This window comes from Tursiops truncatus, chromosome 11 (assembly GCF_011762595.2).
Source record: "Tursiops truncatus isolate mTurTru1 chromosome 11, mTurTru1.mat.Y, whole genome shotgun sequence".
In the NCBI taxonomy this organism is placed as follows: Eukaryota; Metazoa; Chordata; class Mammalia; order Artiodactyla; family Delphinidae; genus Tursiops; species Tursiops truncatus.
The window spans coordinates 55,528-74,727 of record NC_047044.1 but is presented as its reverse complement, the minus strand read 5'-3'; the positions used below and the strand labels follow the sequence as shown (position 1 = coordinate 74,727).

The 19,200-nt window shown below is 57.7% G+C and overlaps 2 protein-coding genes across 8 annotated transcripts in view; both read left to right on the top strand.

The window, feature by feature from the left end:
• Positions 1-8,482, top strand: part of SHANK3 (SH3 and multiple ankyrin repeat domains 3) — a 54,776-nt gene extending 46,294 nt beyond the window's left edge. For 4 of the 7 annotated variants that reach the window (XM_033865709.2, XM_073787980.1, XM_073787979.1 and 1 more), the window contains one exon: positions 3,573-6,138. In XM_033865709.2, coding sequence (XP_033721600.1) covers positions 3,573-4,164 — 592 coding nt within the window. In that variant the 3' untranslated portion in view covers positions 4,165-6,138. The other 3 variants (XM_073787982.1, XM_073787981.1, XM_033865710.2) reach the window with 3 other exon arrangements.
• Positions 8,483-11,165: 2,683 nt separating this feature from the next.
• ACR (acrosin) lies at positions 11,166-17,114 on the top strand. Its single transcript, XM_033865611.2, has 5 exons — positions 11,166-11,236; positions 12,263-12,469; positions 12,673-12,956; positions 15,831-15,976; positions 16,503-17,114. Exons 1-5 carry the CDS (start codon positions 11,169-11,171, stop codon positions 17,028-17,030), a joined length of 1,233 nt encoding a protein of 410 aa, XP_033721502.1. The 5' UTR covers positions 11,166-11,168; the 3' UTR covers positions 17,031-17,114.
• The last annotated feature ends 2,086 nt before the right edge of the window (positions 17,115-19,200 follow it).

The following is a 19,200-nucleotide window of genomic DNA, read 5'->3' as shown; positions in this document are numbered from 1 at the left end:
TAGGGCTGGAGTGAGACACAGAGACCAGAGAGAGTGCAATGGGACGCTCACAAGCCCGTATGTAGTTTGTGCTTCTGTTGAGGAGTATTTCCGTTAATGGGGCTCTTAAATTTCAAAAGGCCACAGGCCTAGACCTGCCCTGCGTGAGTGCAGTGGCAGAAGGCTCCAGGCAGGGACCAGGGCCGGAGTGGGCTTTTTCTTGCCTGTTGGCACCAATGGGTTGACAGGCAGTCGAGCCTGAGAGTGACATGTCACGTTGTTTTATAACGTTTTTTTCGGTGCATATTGTGTTCCTGGCTTTGAGCTAGGCACCAAGCGTCAAGGATAGCAATTAGGAAGTGAGAGGAAAGGTCCCGAGTGAGAGCGCGGAAGGTCTGGGTCCGAGGTGGCTGCGGGCGAGGAGGGCCAGGGTTAATGCTGGGAGTTGGTGGCGCATCGGCCATGGCGGGGAGGATGGAGCGGCTGATGGTGGCTCGCAGGCCTCTGGTGTGGGCAGGACTGGGGCGAGGGAGAGCGTGTTTGGAGACCCCAGGAGAGGTCTGGGGAGAGTCGTTGGCTTCACATGTGGCCTTCTTGGCCACATCGGTCACAGGAAAGGGTGGGAGTGGGTGACACGGCCTGGGAGAAAGTGCGAGCTGAGAGGGGAGCCCATCTAGGAAGGAAGGGGTAGAGGAGAGGGTGCCGGGCGCGGGGTGGTGGGGCAGGAGCAGACCTCACTGGTCAAGGAGTCACGAGGAAGCAGGCAGTGCAAGGTTCAGACACTGGTGGCGAAGTTGCTGGGGAGTGTGGAGCCTGGCTGAGACGTCTGGGGAAAGACCGGAAGGCGTCCAGGGGTGCTGTGCCTAGTGAGGTACCACATGTTAGAGAGTGGGTGGCCCAGAAGCCCTCTGGGAGGCTGGCAGCGGTTGTGATGTGGCCATGCCGCGGTCAGAGGCTGGCTGGGGAGGCCGTCAGACAGCTCAGAGTGGCGATGGACAGCAGTGGCCCTGCAGAGGTGGTGTGGAAACATGTGGACCTTGACCATGGACGCTCCCGGGTGCCTGGCCTGGGACAATGTGGGAAGTGCCCTGTTCCCCAAGAGGAAGGGGAGAAGCAGCAGACCTCTGGGCCGTGGGCATCCCCGGCCACTCCCTGCTATGCCCTGGGGCCTTAGGAGTGTGACCCGCCCTCTCCCCTGCGCTCCGCTGGGTCAGTCCCTCACTCATGGTACCTCCTGGCACCAGCCCTAGCCTCTGGCAGGTGCCCACCTCCCCACACCCAGTATCTCCCCTCGGCAGGGTCTCCCTGGTGCTTCTGAGCCAGTCTGCCCTCATCCTAGGCCCCCAGCTCACCCCCTGCCAGGGCTCCAGACCGTGCTCCAGGGGACTCTGGGGGTGGGCCACGCAGAACTGCATCCCGAGGTGCAGGTCCCCGTGCCAGGGTGGGATGCTTGAGGCCCCGGGGTGCGGGAGGGCCCAATCCCCCAGCACTGCCCCCTCGCCCTCTCCCTAGCAATCACGACCACTTGGGCACCTACCACGTCCTTGGCACCCTCCCCCACCCTCCACTGCCGCCCCACTTTGCTCCGGAACCCAGGCGGTACCGTGGAGGTCAGACGTGGGAGAGGGGAGGGTCTCTTCTGGTGATCGGTGCCTGTTCCTTGAGCCCATCACCCCAGGCGTCCTTTGAGTCCCTCTCTGCTGGGTGGGGGAAGCATGGTCTGGCCTCTTCAAGAGGCTCTGCTCTGGGTCTGAGCAGGTGGGCGAGGCAGCAGGGACAGAGGCTGAGGAGAGGGAGCCAGTGGAAGGCAGTGGAAACCAGGCTGAGTGGGAGGGACAGAGTTGGGTCTCCAGCGGGAGGCTCCCCTTGCACGGCTGAGACGGGAAGAGACCAAACCTGCTTTCAGGCGAGGAGGGATGCTCAGGGTGCCCGTGCAGTGTGGGACAGGTGCCAGTCAGGGTAGCACAGAGGTGGGTGGGGGAACCCAGGGGAGGGGTCCTTAGCCCAGTGTGGGCAAGGGCAGGGAGAGGGAGGTGCGATGGCAGCTGGAGAGAGGCCCTTCAGGCAGCAGCAAGGGGACAAGGGGACACGAAGCATCCCCAAGTGCCAGGGGTCTGCTGAGCAGCGGCCACACAGGGCTCTTAGTAAAGCCTGTGGATGGACACCACTGTGGTCTGCACTTCACAGACCAGAGAACAGCTCACAGGCAAGCCAGGAGCCCACCCAGCTCTGCCCACGTCGTGCCTGCACTTTCCTTCCTCCAGCAGCTCCAGATGTGTTCCCTCCCATCTCACCTAGGCCCACTGCACCTGAATCCCTCCCTTACTGGGTATCTGGCCAGGGGGCCCCTGCACCTGGCTGCCCTCCCTGTGGTCGTGACTGGGGGCCATGTGCCTGCTTTGAGGGCCTGGGCCGCTAACACTCTCTCTCATTGCTCTCTCCCGCCCATCTGCATGTGGCTGCTCTGTCTAGCTGCGCGGTGGTCCTGAGCGCCGGCTGTGTAAGTGAGCATGCCCATCCCATGCCTCTCGCTGTCTGCGCTGCACCTGCCCGCCTGGATCTCTGCTCTGCGTGGCTTCATGGGGCTTTGGTGCCACTGACGGCCCCATGAGGCTTCCCGTGGCCACAGTAGGGGATAGGGAAAGAAACGGGGTGGAGGTGGCCTGGGATCTAGGAGTGGGTTTTCTCTGGAGGCGTTCCCCCAGCCAGGCCTCCCACCATGGCCATGCTGGGGGGCGTGGCGGGGCTGAAGACCTGGGGTCCTATCAGGTGATGCTGGGAAGTGAAGACCCATCTGCGTGTGTGTGCGTGTGCGTGTGCGCGTGCACGTGTGCTGCTGTCACTGTCGTGAGCAGGCCACTGCCACTCCTGCCGCTGCTGCATGTGTGTAACACACGTGGGTGCTGCCGCTGCTGCTGTGCGCTGTCCTGTGCGGGGAGGCCGAGTGTCATGGGTGTGTTGCTGCCTCACGCCTGCCCTGCACGTGCCGCCGCTCTGTGTGGGTGTGAACGCCGCCTCGTGTCTGTCTCAGACCTCATGGACTTGTTCCGTCTTGTGCTGCCACCAGCCTGTACCACGACTCAGCCAGCCGTGCGGCCAGCCCAGGTCTTTCTGGGTCCCCTCATGATGACAGAGGGGGAAGTGGTGTGTGGGAGAAGTGGTGAGGGGTCTTGCCGGAGTCTTTCTCTCCAGGGTGTGGGTGGACGGGGCACTGTCCAGAGCTGGTGTCCCGGGCTGTCAGAAATGCGGTGGGAAGCCCTTTGCCCCAGTGGCTGTCTTTCCCCTGGCAGCCTGCCCTTGGAGCCCGCAAAGAGTGGAGGGGGCCAGGGGTTTTACTCCTCGTGGGCCGCTCAGTCTAGGGCCCCGCCTCCCCCAGCAGGGCACTGGCTCTGAGTCTGAGGACCGGGCCAGAGTAACCACAGGACCCTACCCTCCTTTCTTCCTCTGGCCCTGAGGCTACCCACCGAGTCCCAGGCCACCCCCTCCCGCCCCCACCCTCCCACAGTCCTCCTGGCCGCTGGCCCCCGCCCCTCCGCCCACCCCCACCTGGCCTAGTGCCCCTCACCTGGCCTTGACCCCCTCTCCCTCCGCAGGCTCTTCAGCAGCCTCGGTGAGCTGAGCTCCATCTCAGCGCAGCGCAGCCCTGGGGGCCCGGGCGGCGGGGCCTCCTACCCGGTGCGGCCCGGCGGCCGCTACCCAGTGGCGCGGCGCGCCCCGAGCCCAGTGAAGCCCGCGTCGCTGGAGCGGGTGGAGGGGCTGGGGGCGGGCGCGGGGGGCGCGGGGCGGCCCTTCGGCCTCACGCCCCCCACCATCCTCAAGTCGTCCAGCCTCTCCATCCCGCACGAGCCGAAGGAGGTGCGCTTCGTGGTGCGCAGTGTGAGCGCGCGCAGCCGCTCGCCCTCGCCTTCGCCGCTGCCCTCGCCAGCGCCTGGCCCCAGCCCCGGGGCCCCCAGCCCGCGCCGGCCCTTCCAGCAAAAGCCCCTGCAACTCTGGAGCAAGTTCGACGTGGGCGACTGGCTGGAGAGCATCCACTTGGGCGAGCACCGCGACCGCTTCGAGGACCACGAGATCGAGGGCGCGCACCTGCCGGCGCTCACCAAGGACGACTTCGTGGAGCTGGGCGTCACGCGCGTGGGCCACCGCATGAACATCGAGCGCGCGCTCAGGCAGCTGGACGGCAGCTGACGCCCCCCCGACCCCCACGCCCGCGCCCTGCCGGCAGGGTCCCCCACCTCCGCCCCCGGGCCGCGGGCTCGGCCCGCCCCCTAACCCCCACCCCAACGGCGCCCGGGCCAGGAATGTTGCATGAATCGTCCTGTTTGCTGTTGCTCGGAGACTTGCCCTGTACATTGCTTAGTGCCCTCCCAGGCCGTCGAGCCCCACCCAGCACACGGTCAGGAAGGGCGCGGGCCGTGGGGCGGGGGTGGGGGGGGGGCTGGAGCGGGAGGGGGTTGGGGACGGGGGTGCTCCGGCCCGACCATCTCCCGCTCAGCTCCTGGTGGCTACTTTCGCAGAGGGGGGAACCTAGTCCAGCATGCAAGGTCAAGACACACCTTGGTGACTCGGGGGGAGGGGGGAGACATTGGGGTTCTCGGTTGGGGGCCAAGGAGCCCCCCTGTTTTGCATATTTTAATCCACTCTATATTTGGAACGAGAAAAGGAACAAATATCTCTGTCCTCAATAGCTTCCCTTCTCCTCCCCTCCAGCCCCCCACTGGTTCCGCTGCGGCTGCCCAGTCTTCCATCTCTGGCCCCTCAACTGCCACTGCCACCCCACATGGGGCGGGGGATGCTCCAGCTGGTCTGGGGTTGGCCAGGGTCCTAGTAACCCGCCCTGGGGCCCCGGCTGGGCCCTCTCCCCTCGCTGAGCTATAGTGTGCCCCACCGACCCTTCAGGTGCTGCGTGGAGGAGGGGCGGCAGGCAGCGAGTCCTGCTGGGCACTAGCAAGGTCAGATGGCCTGGGAGACCGTGGCCCTGGACCAGGGGTGGGGTGGGGGTGGGGTGGGAGGGCAGGGCCCTGGCACCCGCCCCCAGCTATCTCTCTCACAGGGTCCCTCCCCAGTAGGGATCTAGCCTCCTCCCCACGCTGCTGGGCGACTACAGCAAAGAAGCCTCCCCGCCTCAGACCTGAAGTCTCCAGTTCCGCCCTGCGTGTGTGCGCACATGTGCGAGTGTGTGAATCTCGGGGTGCGACTGAGTGCATCGGAGCCCCGCGTGTGCCTGACTGGAGAGCGGTCCCTAGGGGCCACTCTGGACTAGTGTAGGGGCTTCGGAAGCGTGCACAGGGTGCGTGCATGGGTGTGTGCCTGTGAAAGCACCCCGTCTCCACTTCCAAAGAAAGTCAGAGGTCGTCTTGCACACTGGGACCTGCTGTTTGCCCAGCCTGTCCCTCCAGAGCCTCGCCGAGCCTGCGTGGGCCTTCTTGGCGAAGGCATGCTGCTTGGGAGAGGCCCCCAGGGGCCCCTGGAGGCAGTGCTCTCCCCCCCCCCCCCCCGTCGGGCTTCATAGGGGCAGCCCTAGAGCCAGGCCACTGCGAGCCCTGGGGAGAGGCAAAGGCCCCGGCGGGCACCCCAGCCCCCCTTACTGTGACTACTCACACTCAGCAATGACCTGTGGGGCGGGGGGCCCGGGACGTTTTTAAACCTAGGCTGTGGAGTCTGGACTAAGCTCCATCCACGTCACTCACAAGTTTCTGTTTATATTTCTAGCTTTTTTTAATAAAAATTAAAAAACCCAGAAAACAGAAGTTTTCACAGCCCAGGGACCTGGCACGCCGGTCTGTGCCCACCTGCCCCGCCCCCAGCCCGCTGGCCCCATTCCCTGGGCGGATTCACACCCAGTAACCCTTTCACCGAGAGACCAGGTCACACACACAGCAGCAGTCACTGTAACAGACTGCCACATACACACTCGTCTCACACTCACCTGTGGGTTTTTGGTTCCGTTCAATTTGGGTTTTTAACTTTACAGGGTCAGTTCTGCTTCACCCCTCCTTTTGTATGGAGTTCCAGCTGGGGGATTTCACCCCCTGCTCCAGTCCTGAGGCCTCCTGACCCTGACGTTGTGATACACCCCACAGAGATCTATGTTTCTTATATTATTATTATTGATAATAATTATTATAATATTATTATGTAATAAATTTATAAGAAATGAAACCATCTCTCTGTTGCCTGCTTGAGAGGAGGTGTTGGGAGCACAAACTCTGCTGTCCCTTGGACAGCTCACACAGACCTCCCCGGCCTCAAGTAAGCATTCAGCCACACGCCGCGATCACCTGCAGATCCCCGTCTCTGACGCAGTCTCTCTGCTGAGCTCCACGCCCACGTGCCCGGCTTCTCCGTGCCTCTCTCTCTCTCCAAGTCCTGCTGGACCTGAGCCCATGCTTCCTGAGCTGGAAGCTTCGCCCTCTGCTCACCAGCTCAGTGAATGACACCTTCTGAGCTATAAGTCCGGTTGTCCTCCGTGGCCTCTGTCCACTTTTCCCCCTGGTATCCAGTTGTCCCTAAATTCTGCTGCTCCTGTCTTTGAACCCTCTTCTGTCTACCCGTGCTTTCCAGCCCCCAAGGCTTCTGCCCACGTTCAGGCCTTCTCCCCTCTGAGCCAGCTGCCACCAGCCACTGATGGGGCAAGTGCTGTGTGGCACCTGGTGGGGGCTGGTAGCTCACGGGAAGGGCAGAGGCACCTCTAAGAGTGAAAGGAGGAGGAACAGTGAGGCGAGAGGGCCAAGGAGACCCAGAGGGAGCCGTGGAAGGGCGGAGACTGCGGGGCCCAGGTCTGAGAGAGGGCCAGAAGCCGCAGAGGTGGGCTATCGGACCCGTTGGGCACCAGTCGCCCGGTGGGGTTTTAGGAGGGGCAGTGGGTGCACAGCCTGGCCACGCTGGGTCAAGGTGGAATGTGAATGTGACACACGACAAATGTAGACCTCGATTCAGGATGGGGCCTGGGCGACGCCTCCAGGGAAGCGTGAGGATCCCAGGGAGAGTAAGAACGGTGGATGGGTGAAGCCTTGTGGGCAGAAGGGGGGTGGACTCAGGAGTCTTTGCCCGGAGGTGGGGGGAAGGCAGAGAAGCTCTGAGGAGCAGGTGAAGGTCTGGACGGCCTGCAAAGGAAGGTGAAGGCCCCAGTGAGGCTGCGACGGCGACTGCTTGGCAGTGGGACCTTGAGAGAGGCTCATCGTCTGTCTAGAAAGCCCCCCAGTTTCAAATTTTCAACACTTTCCAATTTTGGCTTCGTTTTCAAGTTAGAAACAGTGGTCATCCTACAGAAGAGGCCAAGAAGGGAGTCGAGGAGTGGGGGCCTGGGAGGGCCCGGGTGTGCGGGGCAGAGGTGGGGCCCCGACTCGCTCTGGGCCTGAGCGCCGTGGCAGCTGGGGCGCTGAGCTCCTCTGAGCTGCGTGTGGAACCCTGGGCCTCCCCGGAACTGGGCCCGGGACTTGGGGCGAGTCCAGCTTTCCAGTGGAGGAGAGGAAGAGCTCGGCAGTGGGAGCCGCCGTCCCTGGGAATGGCGTTGCCGTCCCGGCCCCCGGGGGTCTGGGGAGACCGATGTCCCCACGGGTCGGAAGCCACCCCAGTGCCTCAGAAAATGGGTCAGAACCTTCCAGATCTATACCAGAGAAGCCTGCAGCGGCAGGTGGAGAGATGGCAGAGGGACACAGGGCTGAGTGAGCTGAAGCCTCCAAACGCCTGTGACCACTTTCTCACTCTGGACTATGAACTCCCTGCCCCGCCTCTGCCTCGTCACGACCTCAGAATGTTCCAGCTTTATCCTCTCAGGGGCCCCAAGCAACTCACCAGTGCTCTCTCTGGAACCCGGAGCAGAGGCTGTGGCTCCAACCCTCCCTTACCACCAGCCGCCCCCAAGGTCCTGGGGGCACTAAGGCTGGCTGGACGATGAGGTTTCTTCTCTGCCGGGGGCCGTGCCGGAGAACAGCAGAGGATGGGAGAAGTGAGGGAGGGGCCGGTGGGAGCCGGCAGAGGTTAAGGGTCAGTGTGAGGACGATGGGGCGGGAGTTGGCCTGCTCAGGTGAGTGGGGTGCAGAGTGCACAGGGGCAGGGCGGAGGGCCGGGGCCAGCTAGAGGGCCACGTCGGGGTGGGGAGGGAGTGGGACTGGAGACGGGAGAAGGAACCTCGCGGGGAGGGGTACGGGAGCCCCACCTTGGCCTGAGCCCAGCCCCCAGTAGCCATTGAGACCCCATCCTCTGGCCCCGGAACCCTAACTGTCCCGTACCTTCCCACCTCCCTCCTTTGCTCTTGGGAACAGCGTGGAGAAGGCCAACGCAGTCACTCACTCACACACCAAACCATTAGGTTTAACGACAAAATTAAGCCTCTGCTGGTCCGTGTGCCTATCGCTCAACCCATGACTGTGGCCGGGAGCAGGTGCTCTAACCCCTCCAAGACTCAGAAGTGGGCGCTACTCTGAAGAGTCAAACAATAATTGTCTTCTGGGATCTAGACATTGGGTCTTCAATCTTTGTTACTGCATAACCCCTAAATGTTTTGAAAAACTGGGTACCACTTTTCATTTTGAAGTTTATATGTTACATTTTCATCCTATATTTTGGAAAACTTGCAAAAGTTATGATTTCCAGAAAATTGTACATATTAACATTTAAAATAAATGGTTACATCATTCTGTTAAATGACTCTCATGGATCTAAATACTGGATCAATTTTATGCCCATCAAAATCCTGTCAAAACACCTGAATAACCTTTTCTTTAACAAGCAAACCTTTAATATCACTTATAGAGTTCCTATTGCCATTTCTTGAACTATATTTCCAAAGCCTTTTTTGGTTACCTTATCAGGCACAGTCTGACACTGAGTTAAAATAAGCAAGGCCTCAGGTTGGTGAAATAGGACCTCGAAACCTTCAGATAGAAGAGGTGAGACCACCTGAGATGAGAGAGAGGAGAGAGAGAGAGAGAGAGAGAGAGAGACCTTGAACACTTATGTAAGGCAGAAGAGTCCTCCTGAAAGTCAAGTAGAAGAAACAAGTCCTGTGACACTCAGGTATGGGAAGTAGTAAGAGATCCTAACAGATAAAGTATCTAAGAGCCCTGAAACGGACGGAGGGGAGATGAATCCTCCTTACGCTCAGGGAGCGGAGAGGGAGACCTCCCGACATGCAGTAGCAGAGAGGAAAATCTCGTGACACTCCAATAGTTGATATCTTTGAGACCTGATTGCATTTATATAAGGGAAATAAAACCTCCCGCTTGGCAGGAAGGGAAATAATGAATCTCAAACTCATCTTTGTAATAGGAGAGAACAAGACCTTCTGACCTGCGGGGAGAGTATATTTGGGGCCAGTCATGTGGAGAAAATAACTTCCTGACAACAAGGTGTGTGAGAGGATGTCTCTGGACATTGGAGAGGAAGTGAGGTGCCCCGACAATTAGGTAGAATAGATGGAAAAGCCTGATACCCGGGGACAACGAAGCCTCATGACACTCAAATAAGGAAGATGAGACGTGCTTGTACTAAAGTAAGGGACAGGAAACCCCTCGGTCACTTAGAGAGAAGAGGCAGGACCTCCAGACACAGAGCAGAAGAGATGAGACCTCCCGACACTCAGGGCCTGTAAGACCTCCTTGTGCTCACATGGGAGATAGAGATTTCATGACCCTCAGGTAGGGGAGGTGAGACCTCCAGACACCCAGGAAGGGGAGAGAAAGACTTCAGACAGTCAGGGGGTTGAAGGGAGAGCTTTGGACACTTATGTAGAGGAGAGGAGACCTTGTGGTGCTCAGGTAGAGAAGATGTAAGCTCACGACATTCCAGAAGGGAGACGACGGTCTCCTCAAGCAGGGGCTGGGAGACTTCCTGGCAGTCAAGTGGGGATGTGAGAATCCCTGACACTCCAGTGTGGCAGTTGAAGCCTCAGAGTACTCATATAGGTGAGATGCAACCTCTTGACACTCAGATAGAGGATGTGAGACCTTTCGGTTCTCAGGCAGAGAAGATGGGACAAAGTGACACTCAGGTGGTGGAGTTGAGGCCTTTGGCCCCGAGATGGAAGAAAAGAGATATCGTCACAGTCAGGGAGAGGAGATGGCAGCTCCCTGATACTCAGGTAAGATATATGCCACCTGCTGGATGTTCAGTTGAGGGGCATGTGACCTCCTGAAGGTTACATGAAATGAGAAAGTAGGACATTTCGTCAGAGAAGATGCTCGGGTGAAGGAATCGAGATCGGCTGACAATCTGAAAACTCTTCACACCTGGAAAGAGGACATGAGGTGTCCTGACAGTCGGGTGGGAGAGGTGGGGCCTTGTGACACTCATATAGGTGGAGTGCAACTCCTTGACATTCGGATAGGCCAGCTGAGACCTTATACTCAGGTACAGGAGCTAAGACTGCTCCTCTAGTAGGTAGAGGTGCGACCTCCCCACACTCTTACAGGGGAGGTAAACTTTTTAACATCCAGGTAGGTGAGGTGAGCATTCTCCTACTCTGGAGGTGAGATGCTGTCTCCTGACAATCAGAAGAAACTTTACTTCATGACATTCAGGTAACTGTGCTGAGAATTCCTGACACTCAGGTATAGGAGACAACACCCTGCTGCCCATGGCCCCAGGGAGGAGACCTGGAGACACTCAGGTAGAAGATGCCGAGACCCTGTGGAGGGAAAGGTGGGCTTTGTAGTCTTAAGCTGGGCGAGTTCAAAATGGTCTTCAGAAAGCGTGCTGACGGCACACGCTTGCAAGAGGGAAAGACAGTTTCCCCGCAGTGTTAAGCGTCTGTCAACATGTGGAGCCTCTCTCGAACCGCTGACATTTTGCACCATCTTGTCGCAGAGTGGCTGAGCTGCCCCTCAGCCTGTGAGTTGGAATGGGACTGTGGCTACAGCTTGCATGAGGGTCAGACCCTGAACCTGCACAAAGGTGGAACCTCAGATGGTGTGGGACCTTGGAAGATAACTGGGACTGAAGATCCTGGCCTTGGGACAGAGGGAGGGGGCTGCATGTGAACCCGCGTCACCCTGGGGCGGGGGAAACCTGTGCAGGAAGTTGGGAAGTCACTTCAGCATGAACCGGTTGAGCTAAAGGGCTCCTCCTGCCTGGCCTGACTGCTTGGAGGGTGGGCGGTGGGAGGTCACTCTGCTGATTGGTCAGAAGGCCATGGAGCTTTGTGAGGTCACTGGGCTTCCAGGCCAGGCTGGGGCAGGAGTTTGGTAGAGATGCTGCCAACTGCCGTTCTGCTGGTCTTGGCAGTGTCTGTGGTCGCTAGAGATAACACCACGTGTGAGTAAGTGTCAGAGACACCAGGGGCGGGGAGGGTGTCTTCTGAGTAACAGACCCCACCCAGACACCCTCTGTCCAGGGCTCTGGAGGAAGCCAAGCTGGGGCCTCAGCAGTCCCCCGGGTCTCACAGCGCCTGTTACCCACATCCCCAACCCAGACCATCCCTGCTCCCAGCATCCTCATCCCAGAGCCCCCAGGGCCCCAGACGTCCATGGTTTCCTCCAGAGATTGACTCCTGGGGCCCTGCAGCACACAGGCCTGTGCTCCCTCCCCGCCCAGTGACGGACTTCACTGCCTCTTGAACGGGAGTCTTGATTCTCAGGAGCTCCTGTCCTCCCGCAGACACTGGGACACCCCCCCCCCCCACTGAGGGTGACCCCAAAGGCCCCAGGGTATCGTCAGGCGGTACCTCTGGGACCTCCACTCCATGTGTAGAATCCCAAGCCCCCAAGGTGCCCCGCAATGCCGATGGCTACCAAGCTCCCACCAGAGACACAGAGCCCTGACCTTCCCCACTCTGGGCCGCTCCCGCCCCAGTGTGCCCCCCTCCCCTGGGGGTCACTGTATCTACCTGCGGCTGCTCTCCTCCTACCATTGTCCAACCCAACCCTGCAGCCCCAGGACCCGCTGGCTCTTCCCGGAGTTTCCCACACAAGATTACCCGCCTCCGCTCCCACCTTTAGCCTCCCCCTCTGATCAGGGAACTCCCATACTTCTAGGGCCCTCACAGTCTGTCCTAGCTACCCATGGGCCCCTCTATCCCCACCTGTGACCACACTCACAAGACCCAAGAAATGCCACCCCTGGAAAAGTTCCTGGAGCCCGTGGCTTCCTGTCCCATCACAGCCGCCACAGCACCACTGCTCAGCCGTCCCCCTGGATCCCACACCCTCGAGCTGCCCCTGCTTTCCCAGGACCCCACAGCTCTTCCCCACTGTGACCAGCCCCATGCCCCTCTCCCCCAGTTGTGGAGGCAAGAGGACAGGCTGGCCTATTCTTGATTCGAACTGTGCCCATGGTCTCTCCTCAGTGGCCCCTGCGGGCTACGGTTCAGGCAGAACCCGCAAGGGGGCATGCGTATCATCGGTGGGCAGCCCGCAGCGCTCGGGGCCTGGCCCTGGATGGTCAGCCTCCAGGTCCTCACGTACCACGACAATCGGCGGTATCACGTGTGCGGGGGCACCTTGCTCAACGCCCACTGGCTGCTCACTGCTGCTCACTGCTTCCGGAGCAAAACGTATGTGCGGGAACACGTGGAGGGGGTCTTCAGAAAGGCTCTTCTCAGAACTGGGCGTTCTCCAAGGGTCTGTGTGCCGGGGAAACCTGATGCTTTGGGCCCCGTGTGGTTGACCCACACCCGCTGGGGATGGGGTGCTCCAAGGGTCACGGTCACCAGCCAGTCCACAGTGAGGGTGACCTGGCTTACCTCTGTGCCCACAGCAAAGTTACCGACTGGAGGCTGATTTTCGGAGCAAAGGAAGTCGTGTGGGGAAGCAATAAGCCAGTGAAGCCGCCTCTGCAGGAGAGATACGCTGAGAAAATCATCATTCACGAGAAATACTCCCCGGGCTCAGAGGCAAACGACATCGCTCTCATGAAGATCACCCCTCCTGTTCCCTGTGGGTACTTCATTGGACCAGGCTGCCTGCCCCAATTTCGGGCAGGCCCACCCAGAATTCCCCAGACATGCTGGGTGGCTGGCTGGGGATTCTTAGAAGAGAACGGTGAGTACTGGCAGGGAGAAGTGCTGGTCACCTCGTTGGTGGTCCTTGAGGTGAAGGGGAAATATGTGGGCGCCTGCCCTAGCCCCACCCAGTCCCCAGCGTGGTGCTGTGAGCGGGTCCAGTCACTGTCCCCTTTCACAGCCAGAGAAAGAGAGTAGAGTTCCCTGCCCAGGGCCCCTCACTGGTGGCTGGTGTGCCCCCCGGGGAGAGGCAGATGGCAGGCGCCAGGAGAACCTTGGCGTCTTTAGCATGGGGTCGAGGCTGTGCCTGGAGCCCCAGGGTGAGTTCTGGAAGTGGGGGACGTGCCCCGAAGTAGCACTTGGAGAAGGGCTTTAGACTGATCTTCCCTCTCTCAGTGCCTCAGTTTCCCCATCTGTATATGGAAGGGCCAGGTCACGTGGTCTCCAAGCTCTGCGACTCCTGAGCCCGGCCCTTCTGTCCTAGTGCCACCTCTGCTCCACACGCTGCCCAGCAGCCCATCCTGCCCAGCCGTTACTGCGCGTGTCCTCTGGAGGCCGGGAGAGGGGCTGGCGGTGGTTGTGGCTTTCTGCGGGTCAGCAACGGGCAGCAAGGTTCTGCTAGCGGGGCAAGACGGAGTAGGACAGGCCTCTGCTCGTGAGCTGCCCGTTCAGCTTTCCGTAGCTGGGTGCGTGAGTCACATTAGGGATGTGAAGATATGATTGAAATTAACTTAGCTTTCAATCTCTTTTGTTCATTGATAATGGAAAATCTGGGATTCCTAACTCAAGGCAGTTCAATCATTTGGGGTTTAAAACTCAGTATTTTTTTCTTTTTTTGGTAACAAAAATCGGTAATTTTGGATGCTTCCCTTAACTCGTCTTCTCCTCTCTCACAGTTTGCTCTTAGTTTCTGATAGGATTGCCACCTATGCTGTCCCTCGGGGAAGGGCATCTCCTCCCAGCCGCCTGTGCTTTCACTGGCCTTTGCTGACTCACAACCTTTCCTCCCTGGCCTGGGGTGTCAATCCCCGTCCGGCTGTTGGTGTCCGGGGCTCTGCCATCATCTCTAGAGCAAGTACACACTTTCTTCTTTTCTCATCCCCTGGCCTGCCCTGCTCTGCCCACCCGTCCGACGGGGGTTCTTTTGGGGGTTCTTGCAGTCCCTGGAAGGCTGATCTCAGGATTTCCATCTGGTGACCGCCCCCCCCACCCGCCCACCAACCCCACCTCTGCTGTCCTTTTGCTCAGGAGAACTGTGGGCTCCCACCTATACCCTGGACGTCATGCAAGACCTATTTTGTTCTAGAATCACCTTAAATTTAATGAGATTTCTATCTTTTTTTTTTTGCAAGCACATCCCCCACCTTTAAGGCCAAGTCTTAAAGAAACCCCCAGCCTCCTGTGATATTCCTTCCGACCTTTCTTTTCCTTGACCTACCTGTTCCTTGAACTCGGATGCTTTGGGGCTGGAAGAGCACTTTTGGGAATCGGCCTCTTTTTCCATTGAATTTTTAGCTCCTGCAGGCTTTTTTGGCATTTGACGTTTAAAGCCAAGGTGCTGGGACTGAGAAAACTCTTCTGTGTTTCAGGACACCTGGCTCTGAACAGTGAGTCTCATGGCTTTCCAGACTGTGGGCTCTGCCGTAGATTTAAGAGGCCACCTCAATGGCCAACAAGCCAGGCTTGCCATTGTTATTTCCGTGTTACCCCTACCCGAAGGGCCGTGCGTGTACAAAACCCTCATTGCTGCTTGGATGGGAAGGAAAGGTGGGGGCTGAGGAGGCTGGAAGCGTAACCTAAGCCACGCACACATGCATTCAGCAGCCGTCTACTGAATGCTGCCCGTGCCCGCCCCACCCGCAGCGCTCCACGGGGCGCCTGCCTTCCAGTCTCGGCCTTCAGAGCCGCGCTCCGGGTCTGCCCCTCCGACAGGTCTGACCTGGCAGCTCCCATCTGTACTGCAGACGATGCTCAAGCCCACTGGGCTGTGGGTGCTGCTGTGGCAGGGCCAGTGGAGCCCTCCTGTCTGTGGGACCACGTGATGCAGAGGGGCGGGCACGTGGGCTCTTGGGCTCCAAGCCAGAGGCGATGGAGCTGGCTGCTCTGGCCCCAGCACAGGCTGGGCCTTTCTTAACCCCTGGTCATGGCCGAGCACCTGAGGCAATAAAGGAAGTTCTGACGTGGCCTCAGGGGTCATTTCAACCACCCGTGCCCCTGACAGGTCTGCCTGTGTGTGGAGGCCCCGCCTAGCCCTGCTCTCTCCACATCTCAAAACAGATACGAGGCACATGGAGAGGGACTCATCAGACCAAGTCCAGCGGGTCCCATCCACAACCGGGTGGAGGATAGAAAGCAGGGGGGTGACCTATAGCCAGAACGAAAGGCATGGTCTGGACTTGAGTCTAGAGAGGAAAACCTGGGTGTGAATCCAAGCCGCACCAGGTCCCTGCCGTGACCCTGGCAAGTGGTGCTCCAATCTCCTGATGGGAGAAAAGGGGAATAACCGTTCCTAACTCCTGAGGCGGCTGTGAGGAGTGAATGGGACGAAGCCTGTGTGATTCATAGTGAGTGCTCAGCGCATCCTCAGTATAATTGGTAACATCCCCGCTGTCAGCCATCACCTACCATTAATGTACACGACGCTCCAGCTGTATCCATCCATCCTCCACCTGCCGTCTGCCCACGTGCACCTCCTTCCTCTCTCCTCCACCTCCATCTCCCGTCTCTCTTCCGCTCTTCCAGCTGTGTGTTTTCTTCCCTTCAGGAGTGGGTAAGGAGAGGCCGGGGGCATTGACTTGCATGGATCTCAGGTTTAAACAGAGCATTTCAGGACGATGGGGTTTTAGTGGAGGGAGGAAGGCTTTCCCAGAACACGTCTTCTGTGATCACTGACCACTGAGTCGCCTGGCTGTAGTCCCCAGGATATCACCTATACTGCAGGAGGCACGTGTGAACATCATCGACCTCGACTTATGTAACTCGACCAGCTGGTACAATGGGCGCATTCGTTCAACCAATGTGTGCGCAGGGTATCCTGAAGGCAAGATTGACACCTGCCAGGTAACTTTCCTTTGGGTGCCCAGGCCCTTGCGGACACCTCTTTTTTGGATCCCTGAGCAAATTTCCCCGGTCCCGTCTTCCAGCATCTGCAGTCACAGTGAGCTTGGGAGGTGACACCCACCAGCTGCCCCTACAAAGGATCAGTCACCACTTGTAGAACTGTATCCCACCCTAACGCAGAGATCATATGATCCAGACACTGCTCCAGAGAGGGCGCTTACCTCTCTTCACCACAATGCAAAGCAGTCAGATCCCCTTGTACACACATGCTCACGTACGCACGTAACACCACGTGCTCAGGCACATGGATTTGCTCATCCTGCCCCCTCACCGCGAGGAAACCCATGACAATCCACACCCTTCTCATCCCAGAGAAGCTGTTGGTGCGCCTCAACTTTACCACAGCCGCCTGTGTTTATGGCAGCAGGGAACCGTACGACTGCAAAAATGCCTCCCAGAGTCTATGACGCTTCTGGGCAGGGAAAGTGGCTCCGGCAGAGAGTGACTTCTGTGTCCTTCTGGGCAGGGGGACAGCGGCGGGCCTCTCATGTGCAGAGAGAGCGTGGAAAACAGCTACGTGGTCGTGGGAATCACAAGCTGGGGGGCAGGCTGTGCCCGAGCTAAGCGCCCCGGAGTCTACACGTCTACCTGGTCCTATCTGAACTGGATTGCTTCCAAGATTGGTTCTAATGCTTTGCACATGATTCAGTTGCCCACCCCTCCCCCTCCTTCTACTCCAGCCCCCCCCACTAAACCCGCCTCCACTCAGCCTTCTATTCGCCCACCTTGGTACTTCAAACACCCTCCTCGACCACCTCCCTCCCAGAGCCCCACTGCAGTGGCCCGACCCCAACCCGCAGCTCCACCGCCCCCCCCTCCCCCCCCTGCCCCCCCTCCCCCACCGCCACCTTCCACTAAACCTCCCCAAGCACTTTCTTTTGCCAAGCGACTACAGCAGCTCATAGAGGCCTTGAAGGGGCAGGCCTTTTTTGACAGAAAGTGCACTTATGAAATGGAGACCACAGACATCCCAGAGCAGCCTGCCTCCTCCTGATCTGACCCCCTTCTCAACGGACCCATTGAACCCCTCACTCCTGAGGAAAAAAACTCGAAATAACTGATCATAGATACAAATATAAATATATGTACGTAAAGAGATGCTCTCTGGACTCCTTCCTCTCTGCCCTCCCCAACTCAATCCCTCATCTCAACTACCTTGTCTCCTCCGTTCACCGCCCGACAAGTTGGAACTGCTTGTATTAATGATGTCAATTGTGGTTCTTTTTAAATCTTGATTTTAAAAACTAGAACAAGGTGGCCTGGGGCTGTGGTCCAGGTAATCATTTAGCGCTTAGTGTCTCTGCATATAATCAACGGGCCTCTCAGCTCCCGTGAGGTGAGCTGACTAGAAATGAAGGGTGTGCGTCCAAGTCTGCTGGAGGCCATGCTCTCCTGGTGGTGTGAAGAGACAGCCCCACGAGAGGAATCTGTCCTTAGTTTGCTTCTTCTCTCCTCCTTGAGGTGGAAAATGCTGCCCTGGGCCTACGATCTGTAGCTGACACTTGGGTCTCCTTCCTGGAGAGACAGGGCTGAGCTCAAGGAACACTCTGATGGGAGCCCGCAGAGTCTAGGCGGCGGGTTCTTGTCTACCTTCTGCAAACTTCCCATGCACGTGACGGTAACCTAATCCCCTTCTTATATTTTCACTGTTGATATTACTCTTTGACTTCCTTTTTTTCATTTATCGAATACAGACATTTCCATATTAGCGCATATGGACCCCTTCTCTAACTACGCTCCGCAGTATGGGCATTTTTGAGCTATAGTGTCACATTTCCTTCCTAGGAGGGAATTTCCAGTCTTCCATTTTAGCTCCCCCCTCAATGTGCACGTTTCCCCACATCTGGTTCATAACAAATTCATCAGTCCTTGCCAATCTAATGGATGTTTTAATCTTCATTTTAAAAATTATGAATGAAGCTGTTTATAAGCGAAGCAAGACTCTTTTTTTTTTTGCGGTACGCGGGCCTCTCACTGCTGTGGCCTCTCCGCTGCGGAGCACAGGCTCCGGACGTGCAGGCTTAGCGGCCATGGCTCACGGGCCCAGCTGCTCCGCGGCATGTGGGATCTTCCCAGACCGGGGCACGAACCCACGTCTCCTGCATCGGCAGGCGGACTCTCAACCACTGCGCCACCAGGGAAGCCCAGAAGCAAGACTCTTTGATCGGCCTTCATGTCCCTAGCCCTGAAAATGGCTCTAGCCCTGAATATGGCTCTGTGGATACTCTAGCCCTGAAAATGGCTCACAGATCCTGGAGCAGAAGCCCCTGCCCACAGGGGCAGGAGGAGCAGGGAAGAAATGGATAAGCAGTACGTTGAACCAATACCGAAGGGCATCCAGGCATCCGAGGAATATGCTCACTCTTTCCCTGTGGGATCGTTAGGCAAATGATAAGTATTCTCAAAAAAATAAAATTCAGGGCTTCGGACGCGTAGGCTGTAGCTGTAGGCCGTATCACCTTCCGAGTTCCCATAGGCCCCTAAGACACAACACGCTAGCAGGGACTGAATTAGTGAAAGGGATACTTTTTCTCACCTCATAAAACTAGGTCTCTTTTTAGTGTTTGCTAATAAAGGGAAACAATTGACTCATTACTGCTCCTATAATAACAGACAAGCACAAGTCAACAACTTGCCCACAGTCAGTTTGTTCCTACTTTGGGGTGGTAAGTAGGTTTGCCCTTCCCAAGAAGCGTTTCCTGTGCAGCCTTACTGACCTTTCTGTTGCTTGTTTTCACTGCTAATTTCCAACATATGCTTTGATCTTGCCCCACTCATTATTTCTTTTTCCCCAAACTCTAGAAAATTGAGTTTTGATATGTGCAATCAAGGAGAATTCATTCATTCCCGTGATATTATTCCTGGAGAGAAAGATAAACAATGCAGAGCCCAAGGCTGGGACTTGCTGGCTACCATCTGCGTCTCTCCTGGCCGGCCTGGGCACTGAATTGATCCTGTTAGCCAAGTGGTGAGCACTATGTTAAGCTCATGCTAAACATCATGCTCGGACAGACTCCAGAGCTTGGCTGGAATCAGATGATTCCTCAGTCTATATACTTTGGGAATTTGTAAGATTTCTGTTCATTTTAATTTTGGATTTTTAAATTTTTTTTTTTTTTTTTTTTTTTTTTTTTTTTTTTTGCGGTACGCGGGCCTCTCACTGT